Source organism: Lycorma delicatula, chromosome 8 (genome assembly GCF_047948215.1).
Source record: "Lycorma delicatula isolate Av1 chromosome 8, ASM4794821v1, whole genome shotgun sequence".
Taxonomy (NCBI): domain Eukaryota; kingdom Metazoa; phylum Arthropoda; class Insecta; order Hemiptera; family Fulgoridae; genus Lycorma; species Lycorma delicatula.
Genome location: NC_134462.1, coordinates 122,091,909 through 122,116,500, shown reverse-complemented (window position 1 = coordinate 122,116,500; position 24,592 = coordinate 122,091,909). Strand labels below are relative to the sequence as shown.

At 27.7% G+C, this 24,592-nt stretch overlaps 1 protein-coding gene across 2 annotated transcripts in view; it reads left to right on the top strand.

Moving 5' to 3' along the window:
* The window catches only part of Egfr (epidermal growth factor receptor), a 644,558-nt gene that overhangs the window by 595,775 nt on the left and 24,191 nt on the right, over positions 1 to 24,592 (top strand). For both annotated transcript variants that reach the window (XM_075373956.1, XM_075373955.1), the window contains 8 exons: positions 4,006 to 4,341; positions 6,702 to 7,027; positions 8,533 to 8,730; positions 9,475 to 9,776; positions 12,423 to 12,658; positions 14,490 to 14,622; positions 20,591 to 20,867; positions 21,769 to 22,005. In XM_075373956.1, the coding sequence (XP_075230071.1) occupies positions 4,006 to 4,341; positions 6,702 to 7,027; positions 8,533 to 8,730; positions 9,475 to 9,776; positions 12,423 to 12,658; positions 14,490 to 14,622; positions 20,591 to 20,867; positions 21,769 to 22,005 (2,045 nt within the window). The remainder of the gene's footprint in view (positions 1 to 4,005; positions 4,342 to 6,701; positions 7,028 to 8,532; positions 8,731 to 9,474; positions 9,777 to 12,422; positions 12,659 to 14,489; positions 14,623 to 20,590; positions 20,868 to 21,768; positions 22,006 to 24,592) is intronic.

Here is a 24,592-nt window from a genome sequence, read left to right as displayed (position 1 = left end):
TGTTTTCGCTTTACTATGAAAGTACATAAGCCTCTTAAGGTAATGAATTATATTAAAAAAAAATTTCTACTCTAAGTAACATTCTGAGTTACGTAACCCATAGTGACCGTATGTCCCTACCTCTTACCGATAATAACCCAAATTAAATGGCATGAATGACTAATATTCAGAAGTCATCGTACAAAGTTTTATAAAAACGATAACTGACCAAATAAGAAAACAAAAATTAAAAATGGGGTTTTTATTTCCCATTTCGGAATGAAATTTTCCAAATACATAATCGAAGTGACGCAGTGATTTAATGAAATCATTTTATTAGTATAAGAATGTTATTCTGAGTTCAGAAACTATAAAAATAAAACAAACCTCTCTTCCTCGTTGACCAAAAATAAATGGCATGAATACCGTGTACAGAAATCTTCGTGCCAAATTTAATCCGATCCGTAGATATCAAGTATAAAACAAGACAATATACAGGCATACATACATTCGTATATATGCCTGTATTACGGTATTTTTCGATGCTAAAATCTTTTCTTTTTTTTCTTTTAAAGGGCCACGAGATTTGCAAATACCTCGACGTAAAAAATTTGACCCGGTTACCGTACTGTATAATTACTCAGTATAATTTATACGACCGAGAAAGTAAAAAATTAAAATTTTAAAATTAATAATTTATAATTTTTTGCCTTTGCAAAAGGCAAATGCATCTTGTTTCATAAACGAACAACAACGACATAGGACTTTTTTTACGAAGATTAAAAGTATTTATACATTTTAATAATATTTATTAAAACCGATTACTTTTTTTTAAAGTTTTTATTGTTATATTTTTAACAAACTGTGTAAGATGATGACATGAAGAAATTAAAAAAAAAAATTATTAACTATGTAATTATTTACATTCTGGCATACTCTACGTAGTTTGTCATAGATAATTGGGAAATAGTCTCTTGATTTATAGCTGAAAGCTTTGGAAACGGCTGTTGGTAGCTTATGTGCTTATTTTTAAACTATTAAAAATGTATTGTATGTAAATCAATTTATTTTAATAATCCTTTACATTTTTTCTGGAAACTACGTAAAAATTACTTAGTTCTGTAGCGCGACAATTTTAATGGCTATATCTTACACGCGATAATAAACCATCCGGTTGTAATAATTCTTTGAAACTGTGTTATCGGATACTGTAAAAAATGTTTACCGTTTGCTCTTACAGCACGTAAGAGCAAACGGTAAACATTTTTTACAGCACATTTTTAACTAGCACAGTTAATATATAAATCGACCGAGATGTATTTTCCATTCGGATTAAAGTCGCAGTCATTTATGTTGCGTTATTAATCTTCTTTATATTTAACTATTTGTTTAATTCTGCGGGTTTTTAGGCGGCATCTGAAGGTTTAGTACACTAATGAAATGAGTCGGGATACATCAGATAATAAAATATGTTACCAGAGGCCCCGGGTAGTCGGATGAAGATGTACACCGCTTAAAAAAAAATAATTATTTTTTTGTACGGCGACTGCGATTCAACAGCGTTTCGGCTCTCGGCCCAAGCCGCCTCTAGTCCGCAACTGGTTTTATCTGCTATAAATTTTCACAATATTTAATATAATGAGTTTCACTTGAGGTGACGATTGCCCTCTTGCTGGTTGCTACGTTGGCGTTAGTAATATATCCATTAAATGCGATCGTTTCTCGCTTTAATAACGCTAAAAATAATTAACGACCTTTTCCCGGTTTTTATTTGTTTTTTTCTTTATTACAAAGAAACCTTACTAGAAAAATAGATATTAGTTTTACACCTTAATTAATGGGTTTTTATAACCTTGATTGTTTGGTGAATGTTATCTTTATTACTAGTTCACGTTAACGAAGATTTAAATTTTTATTACAATACAAAAGACAGGCTTTGTGAGTTGATGTTCATGTTATCCTTTTTTCTTCGAATTATTACAAAATTAGTGTCATTCGCGTTGTCAGTTAGCTAATATAGTCGATAGAAAATTAGTTATTTATATTAATGTCGCTGTATTAGTATAATATAAATAAATTAAGACACTATTTAAAATGTAAATTTATGAAGCGTTAACAGAGGCACAGTGTTTGGAACCTTTTTACTAAAATTATATAAATTATTATAGGCTTGTATAGGATGGATTAACTTGTTTAACAATAATTAATTATAATTGACAAAGTTTTTATTGCGGACTGCAGCGTATTTTACAGAAGTATTTTTTATTTATGTTTCTTTTCCCCTGATAGTAATACAAAAATATGAATATACTGCATTTTGGGGTACGTTAGTTAATTATTTAAATTACCTCGTTCTTTTGTTATTTTATGGAACTCTATTTGAAATTTAACTTCAAGAATTCATTTAAAAGATAACGATAAAGAAAATAAGTTAAGAACGAAGGGAAAGAGTGAAAGAAAATATATAAACATAATGGTCACATCCATTCTAAGTACTTTTCATGTTTTTTTATGTAGTTTATAAAAATGCTGATTAGAAGACGGAGTGTGTGATTTCATAGGTTGTTTAATTACGTTTTATAGATAAATATGTTCAAAATATTTTATATGAAAAAAAAAACGGGAACTGGCATTTCAAAATTTTAAGAAGTTAAAGAATGCATTAGTATAGACAAATCAAATGCTTCTTTGCGGAACATTTTAAAAGTATTTTAAAATAAAAAATGATTTTTAGATAATAGAAGATTTCAGTAAAAAAAAAAAATAATAATAATAATAAACGCTTCATTGTTGTAAGAATGTATCTTAATATTTTATCATCAAATTTTTGTGAGAATACATTTTCCATTTTACATTCATTTTGTAATCATTTATAAAACATAGTTCATTTCTACAACTCTAAATTAAGATTTTAGATATGTATTACAATAAAAAGAGTTTGCAAATTTAGAAGGGATGATGGAAAAAAATATAAGATTATATATATTTAACAAAGAAGAAGTTTTTTCCAATTTTTTTTTATCGCATCAATATCGCAAAAAAAGTATTATGATGACCTTGAAATCTTTTTTTGTGTATTCTGTTAATTTCCTGAACAATGTATTTGTTATGTTTAAAATGGTAGCGTAAAACCGGTGTGAATAAAATTTAATTAAATATTCTACAAGAAATCTGACCAAATTTTGTGAATTACATGGCTAATATTCTGTTGCTAATAAAACAAATACAAATATTAACGCGTATATAATATATCTATGTCTTTACATCATGAATCAGGAAGCATATTTGCCAAATAATGTGGCAGAGGGGTAGCATCTATGCTTTTCATACAGAAGGTTCTGGGTTAAAATTACAGTCATACTTGTATTTTTCATACGCTTAGAAAATCATTTCTCATCCGTAACTAAAAAAGAAAAGTAATTTTAATCGGGTTTTAGCTTGTTGCTACTAAGTAAAATATTTTTTGAAGTAACTACGTATCGGTTAGTGAAAGATAAGTACTTGCCTCAAATAAATTTTTTTCATACTTATTATAAGCTTTTACTTAGAAAGATAGGAAAGAAATATCCATCTTTACTGTGGAAAACTAATATTTTAAATAAAATGATTTTACGAGTTTTAATACACCATCACCTATGTAATTTCATCGGTACAAATCCAGACCTAAATGTGTTCATAATATAATAATCAAGTGGTAGCTTCTGTGTCTTTTATCCAGAAGGTTAGGGATTTGAATCCTGGTCAAACTTGGGATTTTTATAAGCTACAAACATCATCTTAGGTGAATGAAGATGGGCGCGGTTCTTATTTGTATAATAAATTGATAAAGAAATTTAATCGCTGACAAAAACAAATTTAAGTGAAAAGATTAGAAGCAAATGATACCGTGTTTTTTTAATTAGTATAGTACACGGTTATTTATTATTAAAAATAGTTCTGGTTGCATCCGAGCCGGTCGATGCCCAAAAATAGATAATATAAACCATTCTCTTGTTATTTATTCGATGTAATTGTTTTTTGTTTCAGTTTGCATCGGGACAAACGGTCGGATGTCAGTACCTTCGAATCGAGAACATCATTATCGAAATTTACAAAACAGATACACGAATTGCACATATGTGGACGGAAATTTGGAGTTGACATGGCTTCAGGACGAACATATGGATCTGAGTTTTCTTCAGTACATTCGGGAAGTGACCGGTTATGTTCTAATATCTCATGTAGATGTCAGACGAATAGTTTTACCGCGATTACAGATCATTCGTGGACGAACTCTTTTCAAATTAAGCATACACAAGAACGAATTTGCGCTTCTTGTAACGCTATCGAAAATGCACAATCTAGAGATGCCTGCTCTGAGAGGTAAATTTATTTTGTTCTTAAATTAGATAATGAATTAATCGGTAAAGTAATCCATTACAATAACAGTAAATGTTCTATATACATCCTGCTACTGCTTTAGTTACTAGTACTAATATTGAATTCAAAATTTTTCCGCCGATTTACTCTTAAAAGTTACTTATAAGAAATTTTTTTGTCGACTTTCTGTTTCATTAGATACAGTGAAATGCTGCATTTTTATTACTGTTAACCTCCGGCAAAATATAAGCTTGTACATTAGCTTTTCAAGAGTTAAATAATTGAATTTTTTTTTAATATTTTTATTTCAAAATTACATTTTCAAAAACTTCCTTTTGTTTTTTTGTCTCGACGTAAATAAAGTATTCTTTAAAATTAATTTTACGAATTTTACCCTTATTTCATGCTATTATTTGTACTAAAAACTAATATTGCTCCTTTTTCATTGCTTATCAGATTTATAATAAATATTAGTTTCCACATCCATCGTGGTTAAAACTGAACTTATGATTTCAAACCGATTTAAATCCTAAACGTGTTAGGTCTTATTTTTTTTTTTTATAAGAATTTCCCCATTAATTATTGTAATGTATTAATTCTATTCTGGCTAAAGAATTTCATGAATTTTACTTACCTGGATAATTAGTGTCGCTAGGTAAATGTTTATTCCGTTTTTACTTTTAGTATTTATACTAGTGTTGATTATATAATATGTAATTTTAGTAACGGTAATTAAAATTATTGTCACTTTTATTGTTTTCTCTAATTGTAAGGATAACAATCTAGACTGTAATAATTATCTCTTGAAAATCATTTATTCTTATTTATAAATACACATATATATTGTTTTATATTTGTAAATTCTGAAAATATACCGGTGACAATAATAACTACAATATTCTATTGTCAGCTTTTTAATGTAATTGAAGTTTAAATGCATTATTATACAGACTGCATTTAGAATTCAAGTGAGATTATGTTGGTGCTGTGTATTGTTACCATGTTATCTGTGACAGCTATGCTACTTTGTAATACCTACTACTTTTTACCCTGCGAATAGTTACAAATATATTTATATTTTTTATTAGTTCTCTTTTATTTTTATCGGTTAAGTATATGGAGTTTTATAAAAACTGACTTTTTATGACAAATTAAAACGATTATAAAATATTGTTATAGTAGAAATTTTATAATTCCATAAGAACATTTTAGTGCTATTATTATTGCATTGTGTCCTCAGGAAAAAAATCATCAGTGATAAAACAACTAGAATCACAGTGCAGTAATAACGGGGTGAATAAGTTACCGATTGAAGTTTTCATTTTAGTTAAGATATTCGCAAAAAAAAATTATCTGATATTAAAAATTGTATAATAAAATTCTAATTGATATATCATGAAAGTAATAATAATTCATTATAATTTTCTTTGATTAATATCATATAAGAAAAATCATTTGGTGTATTTTTCATACGTTCATATTTCATTGAATTAATAGTTTTGGTGTCTGTAGTAGATCATTTTGGAAAATTATATTTTTGTATATATTACTGTTTTAGTTTATAGTTATGTTATTCCACATAACTATAATGTTAACTATAACATTAATAATGTTATTAACAAGCATAATGATGTTATTGCTGAACAGTAATGGGTCTTTATTTTGAAGAATTAGGATGTTGGTATTATCTGTATTCACTTCACTCTTTTGACGTATTTATATAGCCGCAGTACTGAAAATTGAGAACTGAAGTCTGTCCATTGGAAGATTTCTTCCCTGTACAATGAATACAGTGGTTTGGTCATCCAGATCTCAACATCCTCTTCAACATGGAGGATCTAGTTGGATTAAGTGTACATAGAAAAAAACAAATAATTGATAAGAAAGGATCTAGGATTACAAAAGGATAATCTAGCCACAGGAGTCTACTGTCTTGCTCAAGACCGTAATCAGGCTTGTACATTGTTGCACAGCAGCATAATCTTGAAGTAAAAAATAAATAACTGATTCTAATCAAATAAGTAAATAAAACAATATAACCGTGCATTCTTTGTTGTTTTTAGTCTTCTATATAGCGAGTGAGGATTCATTAAACTTTTGATCTGTCTAATATGCTAATATTTCATTAAAACCTGTTCAGTATGGTTCTGCTTTTTCTGGCATACGGATACAAAGAAAGGAACAAATTTAATAGCAATTTGAATAGGTAAAATAGCCATATTGTAATGAGAATTACATTCTTGACTAAGCATCTTTCAATAACATAATAATGTTACATTAATGTCGAATATTATTACGATAAATGATTATCTTTAAACGCTATTGTATGCATAATAAAAATTTTGTTAATTTATTTTTTCCAGATATCTTGGCAGGAAGCGTGGGTATGTTCAACAATTACAACTTATGCCATATGAAAACAATAAATTGGGAAGAAATAATTACCGGTCAAGGTGCAGAATATGTTTACGTTTACGATTTCAAATTACCAGAACGCGAATGCCCATCTTGCGACAAGAGTTGTACGCATGGTTGTTGGGGCGAAGGTCCAGAGAACTGTCAGAGGTTCAGCAAAATAAACTGCAGCCCTCAGTGTTATCAAGGTCGTTGTTTTGGACCAAAGCCACGTGAATGCTGCCATTTATTTTGTGCCGGTGGTTGTACCGGACCGAAGCAAAGCGACTGTTTGGTAAATTTTTTTCTTAATTTTGTGTCGGTTGAATATTTATAATAAATAATTATACAACATTATAATGAGTGAACGTTACCGGTTTACTTTCATTTTAAATATCTTCTCTTAAATATATTTATTCCTTTCGATCGGAGTAATCATATTATGCTTTAAAATCTTTTGATGATTTGTTGCAGGTGAATATCCTTTTTAGATGAAAAACCGGATTTTTATTACTTATATGTTTGAGTGATCTGATTGTTTTACATACATTCTCTTTCTTAAGATCCATTTACAACCCCGTAGTATTTGGTTTTTCTTACATTCTGTGTTTTGGTTGTTATCTCTTGTTTTTGTGCATGTTCATTTATATTAATGTTTACAGTTGTTTTTTATTTTTTTTTCAATTAAACATTTGTGTCACTTAATCTGTGTAGTTGCATTGTTGTTGGAATATGGGTAGTAATTTTTTTAATTCTTCACATTTCAAAATAAAAGTCTTTTTTCAGTTTTTGTTCATTTATAACCACCTCCTTTGTGTTGTTTCTCAAATTCTAATTTTTTTATTTCTTTGTAGCTGTTGTATCTTTTAAAATTTTTTTCAGAGTATTTATTCTGAGATTTTATTTCTTGTGTATTACTTTTAACGATTCATCAATACCAAAAATTATAATCATTAGTCTACCTCAGTAAAAATGATAAAATTTATCTTAATGAAGTGAATGAAAATTTACCTTAATGAAGTAAATAAAAATTTATCTTAACGTACAGTAATCTATAAATAATGAAGTGTATGAAATAAGAACTACCTCTACTAATTGTTAAATAACAATTTTTTAAATGTTTATTAGACATTTTTATTTTATTTTTTAACTTATGTTTGTGATAAATATAAATTATTATCTTTAGATATTATTTGAATTACAAATAATAAAGAATTGTTGAAGTGGAATAATCCAATATTTTAAAAAATCTTAAATTTTGTGCATATTGCAAGAAAATGTGAACACAAAATGGAAGATAATATGCACGTACTAAAAGATTATATGTCTTAAGGGATAACGTTTTTTTTATGATAAATATTGTATCACCATTCATATTGTAATTCACAAATTTTGGTTCATCTCAGGTTTTCTTTTTTTAAGTGAATTGAAAAAAAACAAGCCTAAATACATAGTATTTTTAGTAACTTCTTAATTCTTACTGAAGGCATCTAACATCAGATAATACTTGCACCTCATTGTTTATCTATTGGTGTTTATAAAATGTCTGGTCCTATCCACTGTGTTTTTTGTATTTTATATATATATATTTATTTATTTTTTAAACCAGAGTTCATAATTTAAATCTGTGAAGATATTTGTTACTCTTTATAGAATTTTATACATTTTGTTTTTTTTTCTATGATAAACTTAGTTCTTCATTTTTTTAAATATTTTATCAGATGTGATTAAAATTTTTATTTTTTATTTATTTATAATGATAATTGTTAGTACTGAAATTGTATGTTGTAATTTTTACAGGCTTGTCGTAACTTTTATGATGATGGAGTATGTACTCAAGAATGTCCAGCAATGCAGCGTTACAATCCAATTACTTATTCATGGGAAACAAATCCTTATGGAAAATATGCTTATGGTGCAACTTGTGTAAAAAATTGTCCAGAACATTTATTAAAAGATAATGGAGCTTGCGTTCGTATTTGTCCACCAAAGAAAAAGGTAATTTATTTATCTGTGCATGCACACTTCCTCATGTGAATATATGTAAATGTATTTAATATTTTAATTTTTGTCACTTTTTTCATTACGCTTTATTTCTTCTTGTTGTGGAAGAAATTTTGTAACATTCCTTCGTAAGACAAATCATACAATACAAACATGCAGTTAAAGTTACAAGTATTTTTTTATGCATATTTAAATGTATTTCATGTAAACATTACAAGTGTTTTTAAAGAGTCAATCCAAAAGTCAGTTGGTCAGTGAGGATGGATTTGCTTTTATTTATGTAGATGTAATAAACCAATATACATAAATTCAAAATAATTGGAAAATTAGTACATTTTTGTTACGCATTTTACTTATTGATTAGCAGAACTAAATATGAACTTTACTTGAGGATGCTAAAATCTTGAGTGACCATATAAATTCAGAAAATTTAGTCTTTATTGCCTCAGATGTATTTTTTAACTGTTGAGTTTAAAACAGTAATCTCTAGATAAGATTTTTTTAAATGTTCTTTGCTAACAACGATGGAGTTATCTGTTATATATATATATTTGAGTCGTTTGATGTTAACAATAGCAATTAATTTTTTAAATTGCATATTTCTTTAATTTATTCTTCATTTCTGATTCTGTCATCTGTTTTACTATAAAAATGTGTAACAATTTTATTTTAACTTTAAGTATATTTTGTTTTTTTACTTGTTACATTATTACTTATGGAATGTTTTAATTTTTACAGGCAGTAAATGGAGAATGTGTACCTTGTGATGGACCCTGCCCTAAAACCTGTGAAGGAGTTGCTATTGTACATTCTGGTAATATTGATCAGTTTAAAGAATGTACAATAATTGAAGGTTCCCTATCGATATTAGATCAATCATTTAAAGGATTTCAACAAGTTTTTCATAATTTTAGTTTCGGTGAAAGATACCAGAAAATGCATCCAGATCGTTTAGAAATTTTTAGTACATTAAAAGAAGTTACTGGATACGTTAATATTCAAGGATACCATGACGAATTTGCAAATTTATCTTATTTTAGGTAAGTAATTAATTTTAATTGTTCTTTTTTTGTTTTCAGTTATTTGACTGATTTGATGCAGCTCTCCAAGATTCCCTATCTAGCACTAGTCATTTCATTTCGGTATTACCCCTAAATCCTACTGTTTGTTTTACATATTCCAAATGTTGCCTGCCTGCACAATTTTTCCCATTTACCTGTCCCTTCAATATCAAAGCAATTATTCTAGGATGCCTTAAGATGTGGCCTGTAATTCTGTCTCTTCTTTTAGTTTTATATTTCCAAACGCTTCTTTCTTCATCGATTTGCCCCAACACCTCTTCATTTGTCACTTTATCCACCCATCTGGTTTTTAACATTCTCCTATAGCACCTCATTTCAAAAGCTTCTAATATTTTCTTCTCAGATACTCCAATCATCCAAGTTTCACTTCCATATAAAGCTACGCTCCAAACAAACACTTCTAAAAATGTTTCCCTGACATTCAAATTAATTTTCGATAAAAGCAAATTATATTTCTGACTGAAAGCTCATTTCACCTGTGCTATTTGGCATTTTGTATCGCTCCTGCTTCTTCCATCTTTAGTAATTCTACTTCATAAATAACAGAATTCTTCTACCTCCATTATCTTTTCGCTTCCTATTTTTATATTTAGCGATCCATCTACCTTATTTCTTCTACGTTTAATTATTAAACTTTATTAATTCTTTGTTCTAGTTATTACTTTAAGTTTAAAAGTATAATTTTATCTTTTAACTCACATTAACAACATTGGACTTTTTTTATGTATCTCCTTAGTTTTATAAATAAAAGAGATCATCTTGGTAATATCATTACTGCCATTGCAGTATCCATGGTGTCATTTTGTTCAGAATGGAGTCAGAATGTAGTTGATTATAATTAACATCAATTGTCTTTTGATGTCTATTTGGAATGAAGTTAATAACCAAACAATATGTTTACAATGTAAACACAATTGTTTACATTGTCTTTTATTGTGAAGTTGCCTTTTTATTACAAATCATTTATTTTTCATTTTATGTTTTAAAATGTTGTTCATTTTATTTTTGGGGGAATTAGTGAGGAGTTGCAAACTGAGCGTAAATGCTGAAAAACTGTTTTTATCTTGAGGTGTGAGCTTCTTGCTGCGTATTTCAATTTTAGATGATGTAATTTCTCATTCAGTGTTGATACATTCCATGAAGTTTTTTAATCTTTTAATTTTAATTAATTAAATTTGTTTTAATCACTAAGTTAAAAAGTCATATTTGATTTCCAGATAATTAACTGATTCTACAGGCAAATCAGAAAAATAGTTGGACACAACAATTAACTGAATAAAATAAACTTAGAAATAGTTCAACTTAGTGAAATATGTTCAACTATGTTTAACTTAATTAAATAGTTGAACATAATAATTGGAACAAATTGAGGTTATTTGTTCTGTTTTACTTTTGTATATAATGCACAGATATGAAAAAATGTATTTTAACAATTTGCAAAAACTTATTTTTGTGTGTGGTGTGTGTATTTTATATCCAAAAAAATTACAATGAAATTGTAAACTGGATGGTAAGAGTCTCAGAGATATCAATTCTTCCGCTCAAAAAAACAAAAATTTCTGTTATATAATTTATAAAACGATACTGATATCAAAAAAGACACTAAATTTCTATTATCAAAATCTGTTATTAATTTAGAATTTTCTTTAAAAAAAAAATACATGTTACACATATATAAGTAGAAAATTGATATACAATAATAGATAATAAACAATGTTTAAACGTATATAATAAGGAAAAAAAAATTGTTACAAAACTGTTAGCGGTCCGATTTCATTTATTAAACAACGAATAATCATAAGAATTGTATTCTTTTGTAAATATGATTTATATTATATATTCGTTGTTTAATAAATGAAATCAGGCCAGTAAGAGTTTTGTAAAAAATTTTTATTATTATTTTTTGCTTATTATATGGAACACTTAAGCACATCGTTTATTACATATATTTAATATGTATTTTTTTTTTAAAGAAAATTCTAAATTAATAACAGATTTTGATAATAGAAATGTAGTATCTTACCTTTTTTTGATATCTGTATCATTTTGTTAAAAATAGTTTTATTTATATTACATAATTTTTTTTTTTAAGCAGAAGAAATGATATTTGCGAGACTCTTACCATATGGTTTACAATTTCATTGTAATTTTTTTTGGATATCACTGCATTTTGTTAGATTATTCTTTTATTTTTTTTATGAATTACTGATTGTTATCTTATGGATTTATTATTAAAATTTATTGCCTTTCTAGAATAAACAAATTGAATTTCACGGCCAGTTTTTTTTTGTTGATAATCACATCATTCACCTCGTACCATATTTTTTCTTTTTTAATAAAACTAAAATGACCTTTATGAATCGAAGATCCATGATGTAACATTGCATTTATTACTTTGTAAGGTTTTATTGTTAAATTCGATTTTACCAATTGAATTTATTTCTGTTTTATTTATTCCTTTTTTAATAAAACTAGTATAATCTCTTGTAAACTAATATGTTTTTTAACAATTTTATATCATAATTTTTTTTTAGATTTAATTTATAAAGTTTAATAAAATTCAAATTTAACATTTTTTTTTATTTTTTATTTTTTTTATTTCAGAAATTTGGAAGTAATTGGAGGACGTACCCTGACTGAATATTTTGCATCATTATATATAGTGAAAACATCTTTAAAATCTTTAGGTTTACGTTCACTTAAAAAAATTCATTCAGGTAGCATTGCCATATTAGAAAATAAGAATTTATGTTTTGCCCAGGGTGTTGATTGGAAAAAAATTAAAAAATCAGTTGAACATGGAACATTACTGCAAAATAATAAATTAGAAGAGGACTGTAGTAAGTACTTTTTTTTTTAATTATTACTTGTTGATGTTTATTTTAATGATTTAAACAGTTTGCAATAATTGTAGAAATATGTTAGGCTTTTGCTTGGAATGAAAATCAGGTATTTGGACTTTCCGAATTATTTCTGATTTTATAAAATTTTTTAAATAAATTTTGAAACAAGATTGTTTACTTTTATTTCAAAAGACTATTGTTGGAAATCTTATATTTATATTATCCTTTTTATATCTATCCATAACTTAAGTTTTCATATTGCATAATAATTTTTAACAGTTGAATCGGAGTATAGAAATTTATTCTACTTCTTTCTGCATTCATTAATTCATTTCTTTCTGATGTCATTAATGACATCAATATATAGTTATTTTATTGCCAGGAGTGAAGTTAATAACTTGAAAAGTGGGAGGAGAATTTTTTATTTATTCTAGACTTCATAATTAAAAATCCATTTGCTGCTACATTTATATTTTATTATTTTATTTATTATATTTTATTATTACTTCCATATTTTACTAATATTGATTGTGATATACATATTTTCCTTTTTTGAAACTATCAAGAAAAAATTTACAAATATCCTGTACTGTAAAATTAATATTTTATTTATAATATTTATGTCTGGCAAGTATCACTAATAATAATTATTAAAAAGTTACTAAGGTTAAAATATTAGGTTACGTTTAAAGGTATCTTAAATTAATTAAGATTATATTTCAGTTATTAATGATTTACATATTTTATTATCATTAGTTAATTGGGTGGTTTGTTAAATTTATTTTTTCTACTTATCTTGTAAACAAAAAAATTGTATTTTGCATATCCTTAGTTATTTGCTTTATGTATTCAAACCTTTGTATGTCCCAACTGTTGTACCCTCTACTTTCTTCTGTTACTAAATTAAGCTAACCATAAGTGCCTATAACCTATTAACCTATTTCTTCTGGTTAGAATTTGCCACAGATTTCTTTATTTTCTAATTCGTCTTAAAGTTTCTTCCTTTTAGACTTGTTGACTGAAGTAAATAACATTACATCATCGGTTTTCAAAAGCCCCTTTTCTTTGCTGTTTTGATTTTCTATGTTTTCTTAGTAAATTGTTACAGTACATAGAAATATTAAAAAAATGTTTAATTCTAAAATCTGTACTTTTATTGCTTTAATTTTCCTTAACGATTTTAATATTTTATTTGTAATTTTACCACCTAAATAGCAATATTTTTCAATTTGTATTTTATAAGTTACATTATTAATATTACAAAATAACAAGTACCTGAGAAACAAGTAGAATTATACATGACATTAATTACATAGTAACAGTATTGCTTAATGCTGTTAGATTTACAAGTGTATGGTCTTAACATTGTTTATTTATTTCTTAATAACTGATTAGGTGATTTTTTTTTATGATGGTAATAAGAAATGCATTTTGTAATCTAATGAAAAAATGCTAAGTGTAAACAGGAATCAAACTTAGTCTGTGCTTCGTAAATGCTCATGAAATCGACAGCATATTAATTTTTAGTTGTGCTAAGAAGTTATATTATTTATTGTTATGATATATGAAAAAAATACTTTACATAACCAAGTAAATATCAAAATTTGATTTCAAAGAAAATATTGTGAAAAAAATATTTGGCTTATCCATGGCACTTTTTGCATATAACTTAGCCACTAAGACTGGTTACAAGCACAAAAAGTTTTGTAACAGTAACATAAAGTGATCTGAATACCTTTAAATGATACCATTAATTAACTTTAAAAAAAAGAAGATCTTAAGATATTTAACTTTTCTAATATTTTATTTGGTATTATTTTACTTACAGTAAAGGAAGGCTTAGTATGTGACCCTCAGTGTTCAACTGAAGGCTGTTGGGGACCTGGACCAGATCAGTGTTTATCTTGTGCTAATTATCAGCTTGGTAGTACTTGTTTACAAGACTGTGATGTCGTGTCTGGGTACGTATTAATATAGATAGCCTTTTTTCCTAATTAGGATGTAATTTGAATAATTTCTTTGAAAGATCACTCATGCATGCAGAATAATTTGTGTCTCCCTTTTCTTAATTTAACCCATCTTATCTTTGTTTTACTACATTTATTAATATAAAAATAATTGCAAAGATAATAATAAATCAGCCAGTTTTTGTACAGGTGATGTGCTCATGGAAAATATACATTAGTAAAAATTGAATGATAGTAACACGTTCGCTGCTGTTCCAGTCCCTGGTGCTAGGAAGGGTTATTCAATCAAGTGCAATGTTACAATTGCCTGCCTTGATGGTAATGCGTTTCCCATCCCCAGGGTGTGGAACATATCTTACCAATAGTGCGGCTCTGGTTGCCAGGTACAGGAACACAGTTGATACTTATAACGCTATCTGTTGAATCAAGTTGTACTTTTCTGCTGAATTTAGTTGACAAATAATTTATCAAATGAGTATAGTTTACAAAATCTGAGTTTTGGCATATTTTCATGTAGTTTGTGTCACCAGCATCTGGAGTAGCACAGCCAATGAATTTAATTTACACCAGAGTCTAGAACTGCACTAATAATTATGGACGTAATCAGAATTTATTTGTAAATAAGTTCACTCTTTACCTTTTAATATTTTAACTTTTTGTTTTTTTTATTTAACCCCTGGGACCACGTTATGTATTGCTTCAGAGGATGAGATGAATGATTTGTAGCGTCATGCCTGCCTGGCCAGGATTTAAACCCGGGATCTCCGGATGAAAGGCGGAGATGCTACCACTCATGCCACGGAGGCTGGCAAATAGTTTAATTAAAATAGTTTAAATGCAAAATATATAACAGTTCAAAATAAATAAATAAGATAATAAAAGTAAAATATTTCTAGCACATTTAGTTTATAATAAATAATACTATTGTTTGTTGGTAATTTAATTTTGTTCCCATATTCTTTCAGTGATTTATTAATTACATTCTAAAAAAATTTATATTAATAATTCAAGAATTAAAAAACAAAAAAGGTCATTAAAAAATAAAATAATATAAGAATTAACGTTAGACAGTAAAATTCACTAACATTCTAATAATATTCTAATAAAACTTAGCTTTTTAAAATTTTTTCAGTTTAAATAGAAGTATGGTACGAATTAAAACACAATTGCCATCGTACTCTTGGCAGAAAGATGTCACCTTAACGCACTTTTTTGTCTACTTCTTTGCTACTTATTTTTTCCTGCTGATTCTGGTAGCAACTGCAGCATGTTTTTCTTTTTTTTCGCTCTGGACATTCGGGTTTTGCAAACATGTGATGAAGTCTCTTGCCTATTCCTTTTTCCATATCAATTGTGTTTGGTTTACTTACCAAACTATTTGCTAACACCCTTCTAAATTCTGTTATTGTTATTTTTTTGTGGTTATCTGGTATCATTTTATAAATTATCCAGGCAACTCTAAAACAACTGCAACTTCAAAAATTAATTCAAATGCGACCATGTGGTACCATTTTATACTCTTATGCTAAATGGAATGCAATTAAAATAATTCTGCAGCGAACGTATTATTTACATAGATCAAACTACTATTATTATTTATAAATATATAGTAAAACCTAGTTTGTCTGGGTCATATAGAATTGAAGGTAATCTGGACAAAATAAATACATGAAATATAGCATATAATAAATAAAATATTCATACATATGAAGTAATTTAATTATTATATTGGACCTATTTGCCAATATGTGATTTAAGATGAATCCATGTATTTTTTCACTTTCAAAACTAATCTTTATAATTAAACTTTTTTCTCTAAGAAACTACAGTTATGTTATAGTTTTAAAATCAAACACTGGAATACAATATATTTGAAAACACAAATGTTTAAAAATACAGTATTACATTTTTAGCTAGAATAAACAATCCACAATTTATTTAATATTCCTCAATTCCAATAATAATCCTCAATTTGTTAATTACAAATGAATTGTTCCCTATAAAAGGTAAAAAAAAACTGATACAAGGAAAGTAATATAATTTAAGATTTTTAGTTCCACAGGAAGTAATTATTGTTCATTATTTATAATAAAAATATAAAAAGGCAAAGAAATCAATGAATAAAGTGTAGTTATTAAAAATAAAACCGATGTTGTACTGTATGATTTTTTTAATATTACTTATAGATTCATTAATACAAGGGCAAGTCAAAAAGTAAAGTGAAATTCAAAAATCAATAAATTTATTTATACTTCCATAAATGATCTATGCATTATTTTTCAACATAATCCTCTCCTACTTCTATGCAGTTAGACCTACTTTTAACGAGCTTTTGAATTCCTTTCTAGAATAAAGTTTTGTTCTGGTGTGCAGAAAATTTTTCACAGCTTCTATGGCTTCTTCATGAGATCGATAATGATTCCTTCATTGGAACTCTTCTTTTAATAGGCCAAAAGGATGAAAATCACTTTGAGTCAGGTCTGAACTGTATTGAGGGTGGTCCAGAAGCTCAAAACTATAAGCTTGAAGACAAAGGATTGTGTTTTTGGCCATATGAGGTGGGGTGTTATCCCTGAAGCAAAATCACACCTTTAGAAAGTTTACCACATCTTTTGGATTTGATTTTTTGCTTCAGTAAACGCAGTAGTTCACAGTAGTTGTCACTATTTATTGATTGACCTTTATGTGTGAAGTAAACCAAAACTGAACCTTCCATATCCCAGAATATCGTCTTCACCTTTCCTGCAGAGACCTGAGTTTTGAACTTTTTTGCTGTGGGGGATGAACTTAACATACTTTAAAATGTTACATAAAAACTGTTAAAAACTTTTATTTAAATTAAACATTTTTTAAATTATAGTCAAAACAAGAGATAAAAACACAAAATATAAAAAAATTGTTTAAAATTATAAAGATTAATCAATTAAGTTAAAATTAAAATGTAAAAATAGTACTGATAGAAAAAAACATTTTTTAATGTTTTTCAAAGTGTGATACCATTTCTTGAATTGATTTTTTGCGTACATAACAGATCTGTAAATACAATTTTTCTATCACCCTCAGTTTTAAATAAATTACACTTCAAAAACAATTAAAGGAATATATAATTAAAATCTGTAAAATTTATAATTTTGCATGGCCATAGCTGTGTTAGAATGCTTTCGCTGGTGCTTTTCTTTTATAAATAGCCTCAGGCACATCCCAAATTAATGTCGTACAGTAATCGGCTAGCATGTTAGTATTCTATTTCCCTTTATAGCGGCATTCCATCACTGAAATCTCTTGGTGGAAACGTTCACTGTGTTCATTACTTATGTCTCCAAGGTTATCTGGGAAAAAATCCAGATTTGAGTGGAGGAAGTGTATTTTCAAAGACATATTACATCCCATAGCTCTGTATGAAGTAAGAAGTTGATTAACAAAATTGTGGTAATTATCGGATTTTTGTTTACCGAAAAAATTTTTGAACCGACTTTAAATGAAGCCCAAGCTGCACTTTCTGCATTATTTAACATTGAGTTAAATACATCATTTTTAACCAACTCTCTTATTTGAGGATCAACAAATATTCCTTCTTTAATTTTTCCTTCGCTTACATTTAGAAATTTCTGCCGGATGTACAAAAATCCGGGACTATCCTTCTTCATCGCTTTTACAAAATTTTTCATTAGTCCTAGCTTGATTTGGAGAGGGAATAAAAATATATTTTTGGGCTCAACTAATAGCTCATGAATAATATTTTCCCATGTGGAGTTAAGTTATCTTGTTTCTTCCACCCTTTGGTAACATAGTATTATCCCTAGTTCAGCTGTCTCATTGACAAAGAACACACATGTACTTGGTGTTCTTAATTGCATGCCTAACAAATTAGCTATAACTTTCAAATCTCCACATAAGTTCCAGCTATGTTTTTTATAATTTATTTTTTCAACAGTGTCCTTCATCATATTATATGTCTCTTTCAAATTAATACTATAAGCGATTGGTATCGAAGGTTATTTGTTACCGTTGTGTAGTAGAACCACTTTTAAACTATACTTGGATGAATCTATGAAAAAGTGCCAATCTTCAGGTTTATGAACTTGTTTAGTAACAAGCTCATCAGTATTTGTGCAATAAACCAAATTATTTTTATCAATAAAGTACTGAGAAAGTGTTTTTAGTTGGCTTCGAAAGACTAAAACTTTTGTATTTTTTTGAAGTAAATACCAACCTTGCAGTCTTGATCCTAACAGTTCAGCTTGGTTTTTTGATAAATTTAAATCCCTAACCGAGTCATTTAATTCACCTTGTGATATAAGATGTGGCTTATTAGAAGATAATTCAAAACCAAAATCATTGTTGTCTTCTTCAGTACTGCCTGATTCTTCATCGCTGCTTTCGAAACATACATTCACAGATGGCTCAAGAACTGGATTAATTTCACTGTGAGGTACAGGCCTGATTCCAGATTGCAATGAAGGATATTTTACAGTATGTTTAGAATTTTTAGAAGTTCCAGACACACTTGTTAAACAAAAGTAACAGTCGGTTACATGATTCTTTGGTTCACATGAAACCATAGGAACACCAAATGGCAAAGCCTTCCGTGTACCTTTCAATCATCCTCTTAAATATACAGAACAGTTAGTGCATACCATAGGAGGAGCCCATGTTTTATCCTGATCACCAAATTTACATTGAAAGTACAAATGATATGCTTTTTTAATTAAAGGTGTAATGTTTTTTGTATTTGATTTTATGGTAAACTCACCACATATATAACAAAAGGCATCCACATCATTTATACAATTTTGAGGCATTATGACACTGCACTGTTAACAAACTTAAGACGGCAATAAGACTGAACAAAACTAATTGATTCCCAAATCCAGTGCTTAATACAAACAACACAGCTGTGTTTTCAGCTACATGTTTTGACCTGTACAGACATGATTAATCCTGTCAATGAAGGCTACTCTTCAGTATTAGATATGATGTCATAATATGTGATTTAATTATTTGTCTAGTATTGTTTATTTATAGTTTACAAATTATGTAACAAAGTTAAACAGTAAAAACTGAGCTAAGAAAATACAATGTAGGAGCTTAAAATTCTAACTATACGTTGAAAAATGAAAAAATATCCTTTAATTAAAATTAAACAATTTTTCAAAAATGGTAGGTTATAGAATGATTCTGAGTTCATATTAATTTTCAGTATTAAAAAACAGATTAAAATCATGTATCACCATGTTAGGATACAAAAATTATGTTTATCGGTGTAATTAAAATAATTTTTTATATTAGATTTTAAAGTATGATAAGTTAAATCTAATTTAAAGATTTTTAATAAAATTTAATTTGTTTAAAAATATTTTTAGCATAACATTATAAGTGAAGAAATGGTATGCTATCATGGATTGCAAGTTTATGATGTTTTTGTAATATATATATATCAATGCATGCAGCTGATGATGCGAATGAAGTTCACGAAAGAGCTTCTGTTTGTATAATGAAATAAAGTGTCATCCTATTTCAATTATTCTGTACTTAGAGTTGATGTATTAAATATAAATTAATTTGTATTGCTACAGAGGAGTATTGTTATTAAAAGAATTGCTTTTAAAAAAATTTCTAATTAATATAAAACCAATCAATTCACTCAGACCATCCAGAAATTTGTATAATTAAGATACAGAATGTATCTTAATTATCATCCTGGATCATCAGGATTGTACTGTATTATATTTAATGTTATTAAATTTGATTATGTAATATTACTTTGTAATATTTTACAAAAAAATACTTATAATTACTGCTTATACTAGTTTATAAATATTAATGGGTTTAAGAAATTGAAATGCTTTCTTTAGAGGTTGGATCTTACTACTTTTGTTATTATGCTGTCATATAATTTATCTATTTAAAGTTAAGAAGCATTCTAAGATAATCTATTTATTTATTTTTATTATGTTTTTAGGATGTACAAAGCCGGTGGTAAAGTTTGTATGCCATGCCATGAGGAGTGTGAATCGACTTGCTTTGGTCCAGGTCCTGGTAATTGTACTCATTGTAAAAATGTTCGAGATGGTCCATTTTGTGTTCATTCATGTCCAGTTAGTAAATATAACTCTGATGGTGACTGTCGACCATGTCATCCTAATTGTGTTGAAGGTTGTACTGGTCCTGAAAATACGATTGGAGAGACCGGTTGTAAATCTTGCGAAAAAGCAATCATCAATGGCGATGTAACTGTTGTAAGTATTTATATTTTATTTTATTATGTTATAATTTTTATGTAAAAGTATTGTGAATTGTTTAGATTTAACCTTTTTTTTGTGATTATTGAGTGAAAAGTTAACGTTTTATTCGATGTTATATCGCTTTCATCTCCTCTTAATCAGATTCTTTATCTATTGCTTTTAAAATGTGAAGAATCATTATTTTCTGTATATATTATTTAAATTTTCAAATATTTTTTTTTTATTGTTATACTTTTGAATGCAGATACTTATACTTTTTATGTTTTCTACAGTCTGATAGTCCCTTTGAAAGAATTAACCCGTAATTATGGCAACAATATTTAAGATTTTTGTAAAATTTCATTAAGACATGATATCTCTATGTTGGTGAAACGCAATAGTGAAAAAACGTTTAAAGGTTAAAACTAAAAAATTTTTTTTTAGAAATTAATAGTCGACAATTAACTTTATTAAAAAAAAATTAATGAAAGAACTTAGTTTTCAGTTGCTGTATAGTCATTAGTTGCTAAAATCCAACAACTTGCAATTTTCATTCGAAAGGTAAATGATTGCTGTACTCAGATGATTTTTGGCAACCAATTTATAAAATGCAATTTGGTCAGTGGACTTCCTTCATATCCTTTTATTTTTCAATAAATTACACCCTGAAACATCAAAACATAGAACTCTCTCTAGTTAAGGGGATAATTTTATATTCATATTTATTACCCGCTTAGATTATTATTGAGTACATTAACGTTTGAAAATAAAATACTATTTTGGTTGAATATAATAAGATAACTGAATGAACTGTAATAAAACAAACTCTAGCTTGTTTTTATTTTATCATTTTTCTAACGGATTTATTCTATATTTATATAATTAAGTTTGCTTATTTGTGACTTATTCTTTGCAGGAGCGTTGCCTACAGAAGAATGAATCATGCCCTGATGGATATTATGAATGGGTTGGACCTCAGGATCAAGGTCCGTTAAGAACATTGGCTGGGAAAGCGATCTGTCGAAAATGTCATCCTCGTTGTCGTAAATGTACTAATTATGGTTTTCATGAACAAGTTTGTCAAGAATGTATGAATTACAAACGTGGGGAACAGTGTGAAGATGAATGCCCCATGGATCACTTTGCTGATGAGGTATTTGAAAGTTTATCAAAACCTTTATGTTATTTCATTTTATAATGTTTTATACTAATTAATAGTTATACAGTTTTATATTAATTTCCACCCTTTAACAAATTAATTAAGTAGATTATGTTCCAGTTATTTTATCTATTAAACTAAATCTATTTGATGAGTAAATAAAAATTTATTTTATGAGTTGTATAAACGAGAAAAATGTTAATTTTATATTGATTGTAACCACAGAAAAATAAAATCAAGTAGGTGCCTCGTAACAATTTACGAAGTAGGTTCAAAAAGTAATAGAATTTTGAAATTTCACAGGTTGTATTAGTCTGATTTTGAGATTTTTTCGTTGTTGTACTGGTAAATATGTCTGAAAAAGTATCTGTACATTTTTCCCGTGTTTAGTTTGTTGTCAGCTGTCAGAAGGATAACACGTGTTTTGGTACGATCCACGAATTTTTATTTGTATAAATAATGGATCAAATAATTTTTATTAAATTTTGCTATATGAATGGAATAAATAAAGTGTAGCAGTGTTTTAAAAATGTTAATATTGCTTTTGGTGTGTCTGCTATGAGTAAACCAAGGATTTACAAGTGGTGTTAGCGTTTCCAAGAAGGCCGTTAAAACGTTGAAGATGACAAGTGCCCCGGACATCCCAGCACATCAATAACTAATGAAAATGGGGAAAAAGTGAAGTAAATTATTATGAATAATCGCTGAATCACAATCAGATAAGTCACTGATGATGTTGGGATATCAATTGGCTCATGCCATGAAATTTTTCAGATGTTTTGGGTATGAAATGTATGACAGCAAAATTTGTTCCAAAATTGTTGAATTTTGAACAAAAACAGCGGCGAATGGATGTTGCTCAGGAGTTGCTAAATGAAGTCAACAACGATGCAGAACTACTGAAATGTGTCATAACAGATGATGTAAGATGGGTTTACAGATATGATGTCGAAACTAAGGCACAGTCGTCCCAGTGGAGGCATTCTGGATCACCAAGACCTAAAAAAACTTGACAAGTATGGTCGAATGTGAAGGTTATGCTCACCGTGTACTTAGTTTTTAATGGCATAGTGCATCATGAGTTCTTGCCATAAGGTCAAACGATCAATAAGGAGTACTACCTACAAGTTCAACGCCGTTTGTGCAAAGCAATCTGAAAAACCACCCGCATTTGTGGCCAAACAATCACTTTATTGCTTGTTTGTCAATTTTTAGCCAAAAACAACACTGTAATAATACTCCAGCTGGCATATTCATCAGACATGGTTCCGTGTGACTTTTTTCTATTCCCAAAAATAAAACGAACCTTAAAGAGCCGTTGTTTTACAAGCATAAATGAGATTAAAAGTAAATAGCTGAAAGAGCTAAACACTATTCCTTAGATCGAGTTCGAGAAGTGTTTCAGGGATTAGAAAAAGCATTGGCATAAGTGTATAATATCTAATGGGGACTATTTTGAAGGGGGATAACATTAATATAAACGAATAAATAAATTCTTTCTAAAAAACAAAAATTCTCGTTAGATTTTTAACACACCTCATATGTAGGCTGTATAGAGCTCATTCATATGGAACTTCTTTTAGTCACTGAACTTAATGTACTTTCGATGAAGAGCAAAATAAAATAAAGAAACTATTTTATAGTTTCTTTATTTTAAACAGTATTAATTAATGCTTGAAATAATGTATGAATAATCTGAAAATTGTTTCAAATAAACAGTATAAAATTTTTTTTTATATATTCTTACTAATATTATTGCATTTGTAGAATTATTTTTTTTTCACTCACTTGAAATTGTTGCAAAATTTAATTACTAATCCATTAATCAAAACTATGAATATTAGCTAGTAGAAATATAATAAATACAGAACTATAAAATAATAGAAAAATTTACTAAAAAATAGTAGGATTACTGATTTAATAAATCTTTAAAAATATTAATAAGAGAGTACTGTAATAAATGCTTTGATAATTATAAAGTGCATTATTCTGAATAAATTTATGCAAAAATTATAAAAATAAAAAATCTGAATACTGAGAAAAGGTGAGAGAGAAGAAAAGATTTTTTTACAATAGTTAAACGTATGTTTTTATTTTATAGCTGCATCAAAATTAAAATCATTAGCGACTTATCAGTGCAATGTAACTGTACTGGTAAATGTGTAGTCTTGAACAAACTCTTGCCAACCATTTCTGAGATATAAAGAAAATAACATTTTTTTAAATTATAAATGTCAAATATTAAATTAAATAAATAAATTACTGTTCTTTTCTTATTTAAATTTCTTATTTTGTAGCATATTTTAGAATTGTTAAAACTTTGTAGTAAAAACTAAACTACCTTTGTATGATGTCTTATTGTCGTAAAAAGTAACAATGTATTTTGCCTCATCATCTGAACAATTTCAGTGTATTTGTCTTTATGCACATCTGAATGATCTAGCAAGAGAGGTTAGTATTGCCATTACACTGACGCACGTGATTTGATATGAATGTTGTTCATTCAGTATTGTAATGCAGGTGTGTTAGAGAATATTTTATATGTTATTATTAGAATTATGAATTATTTTGAAGAGTAATA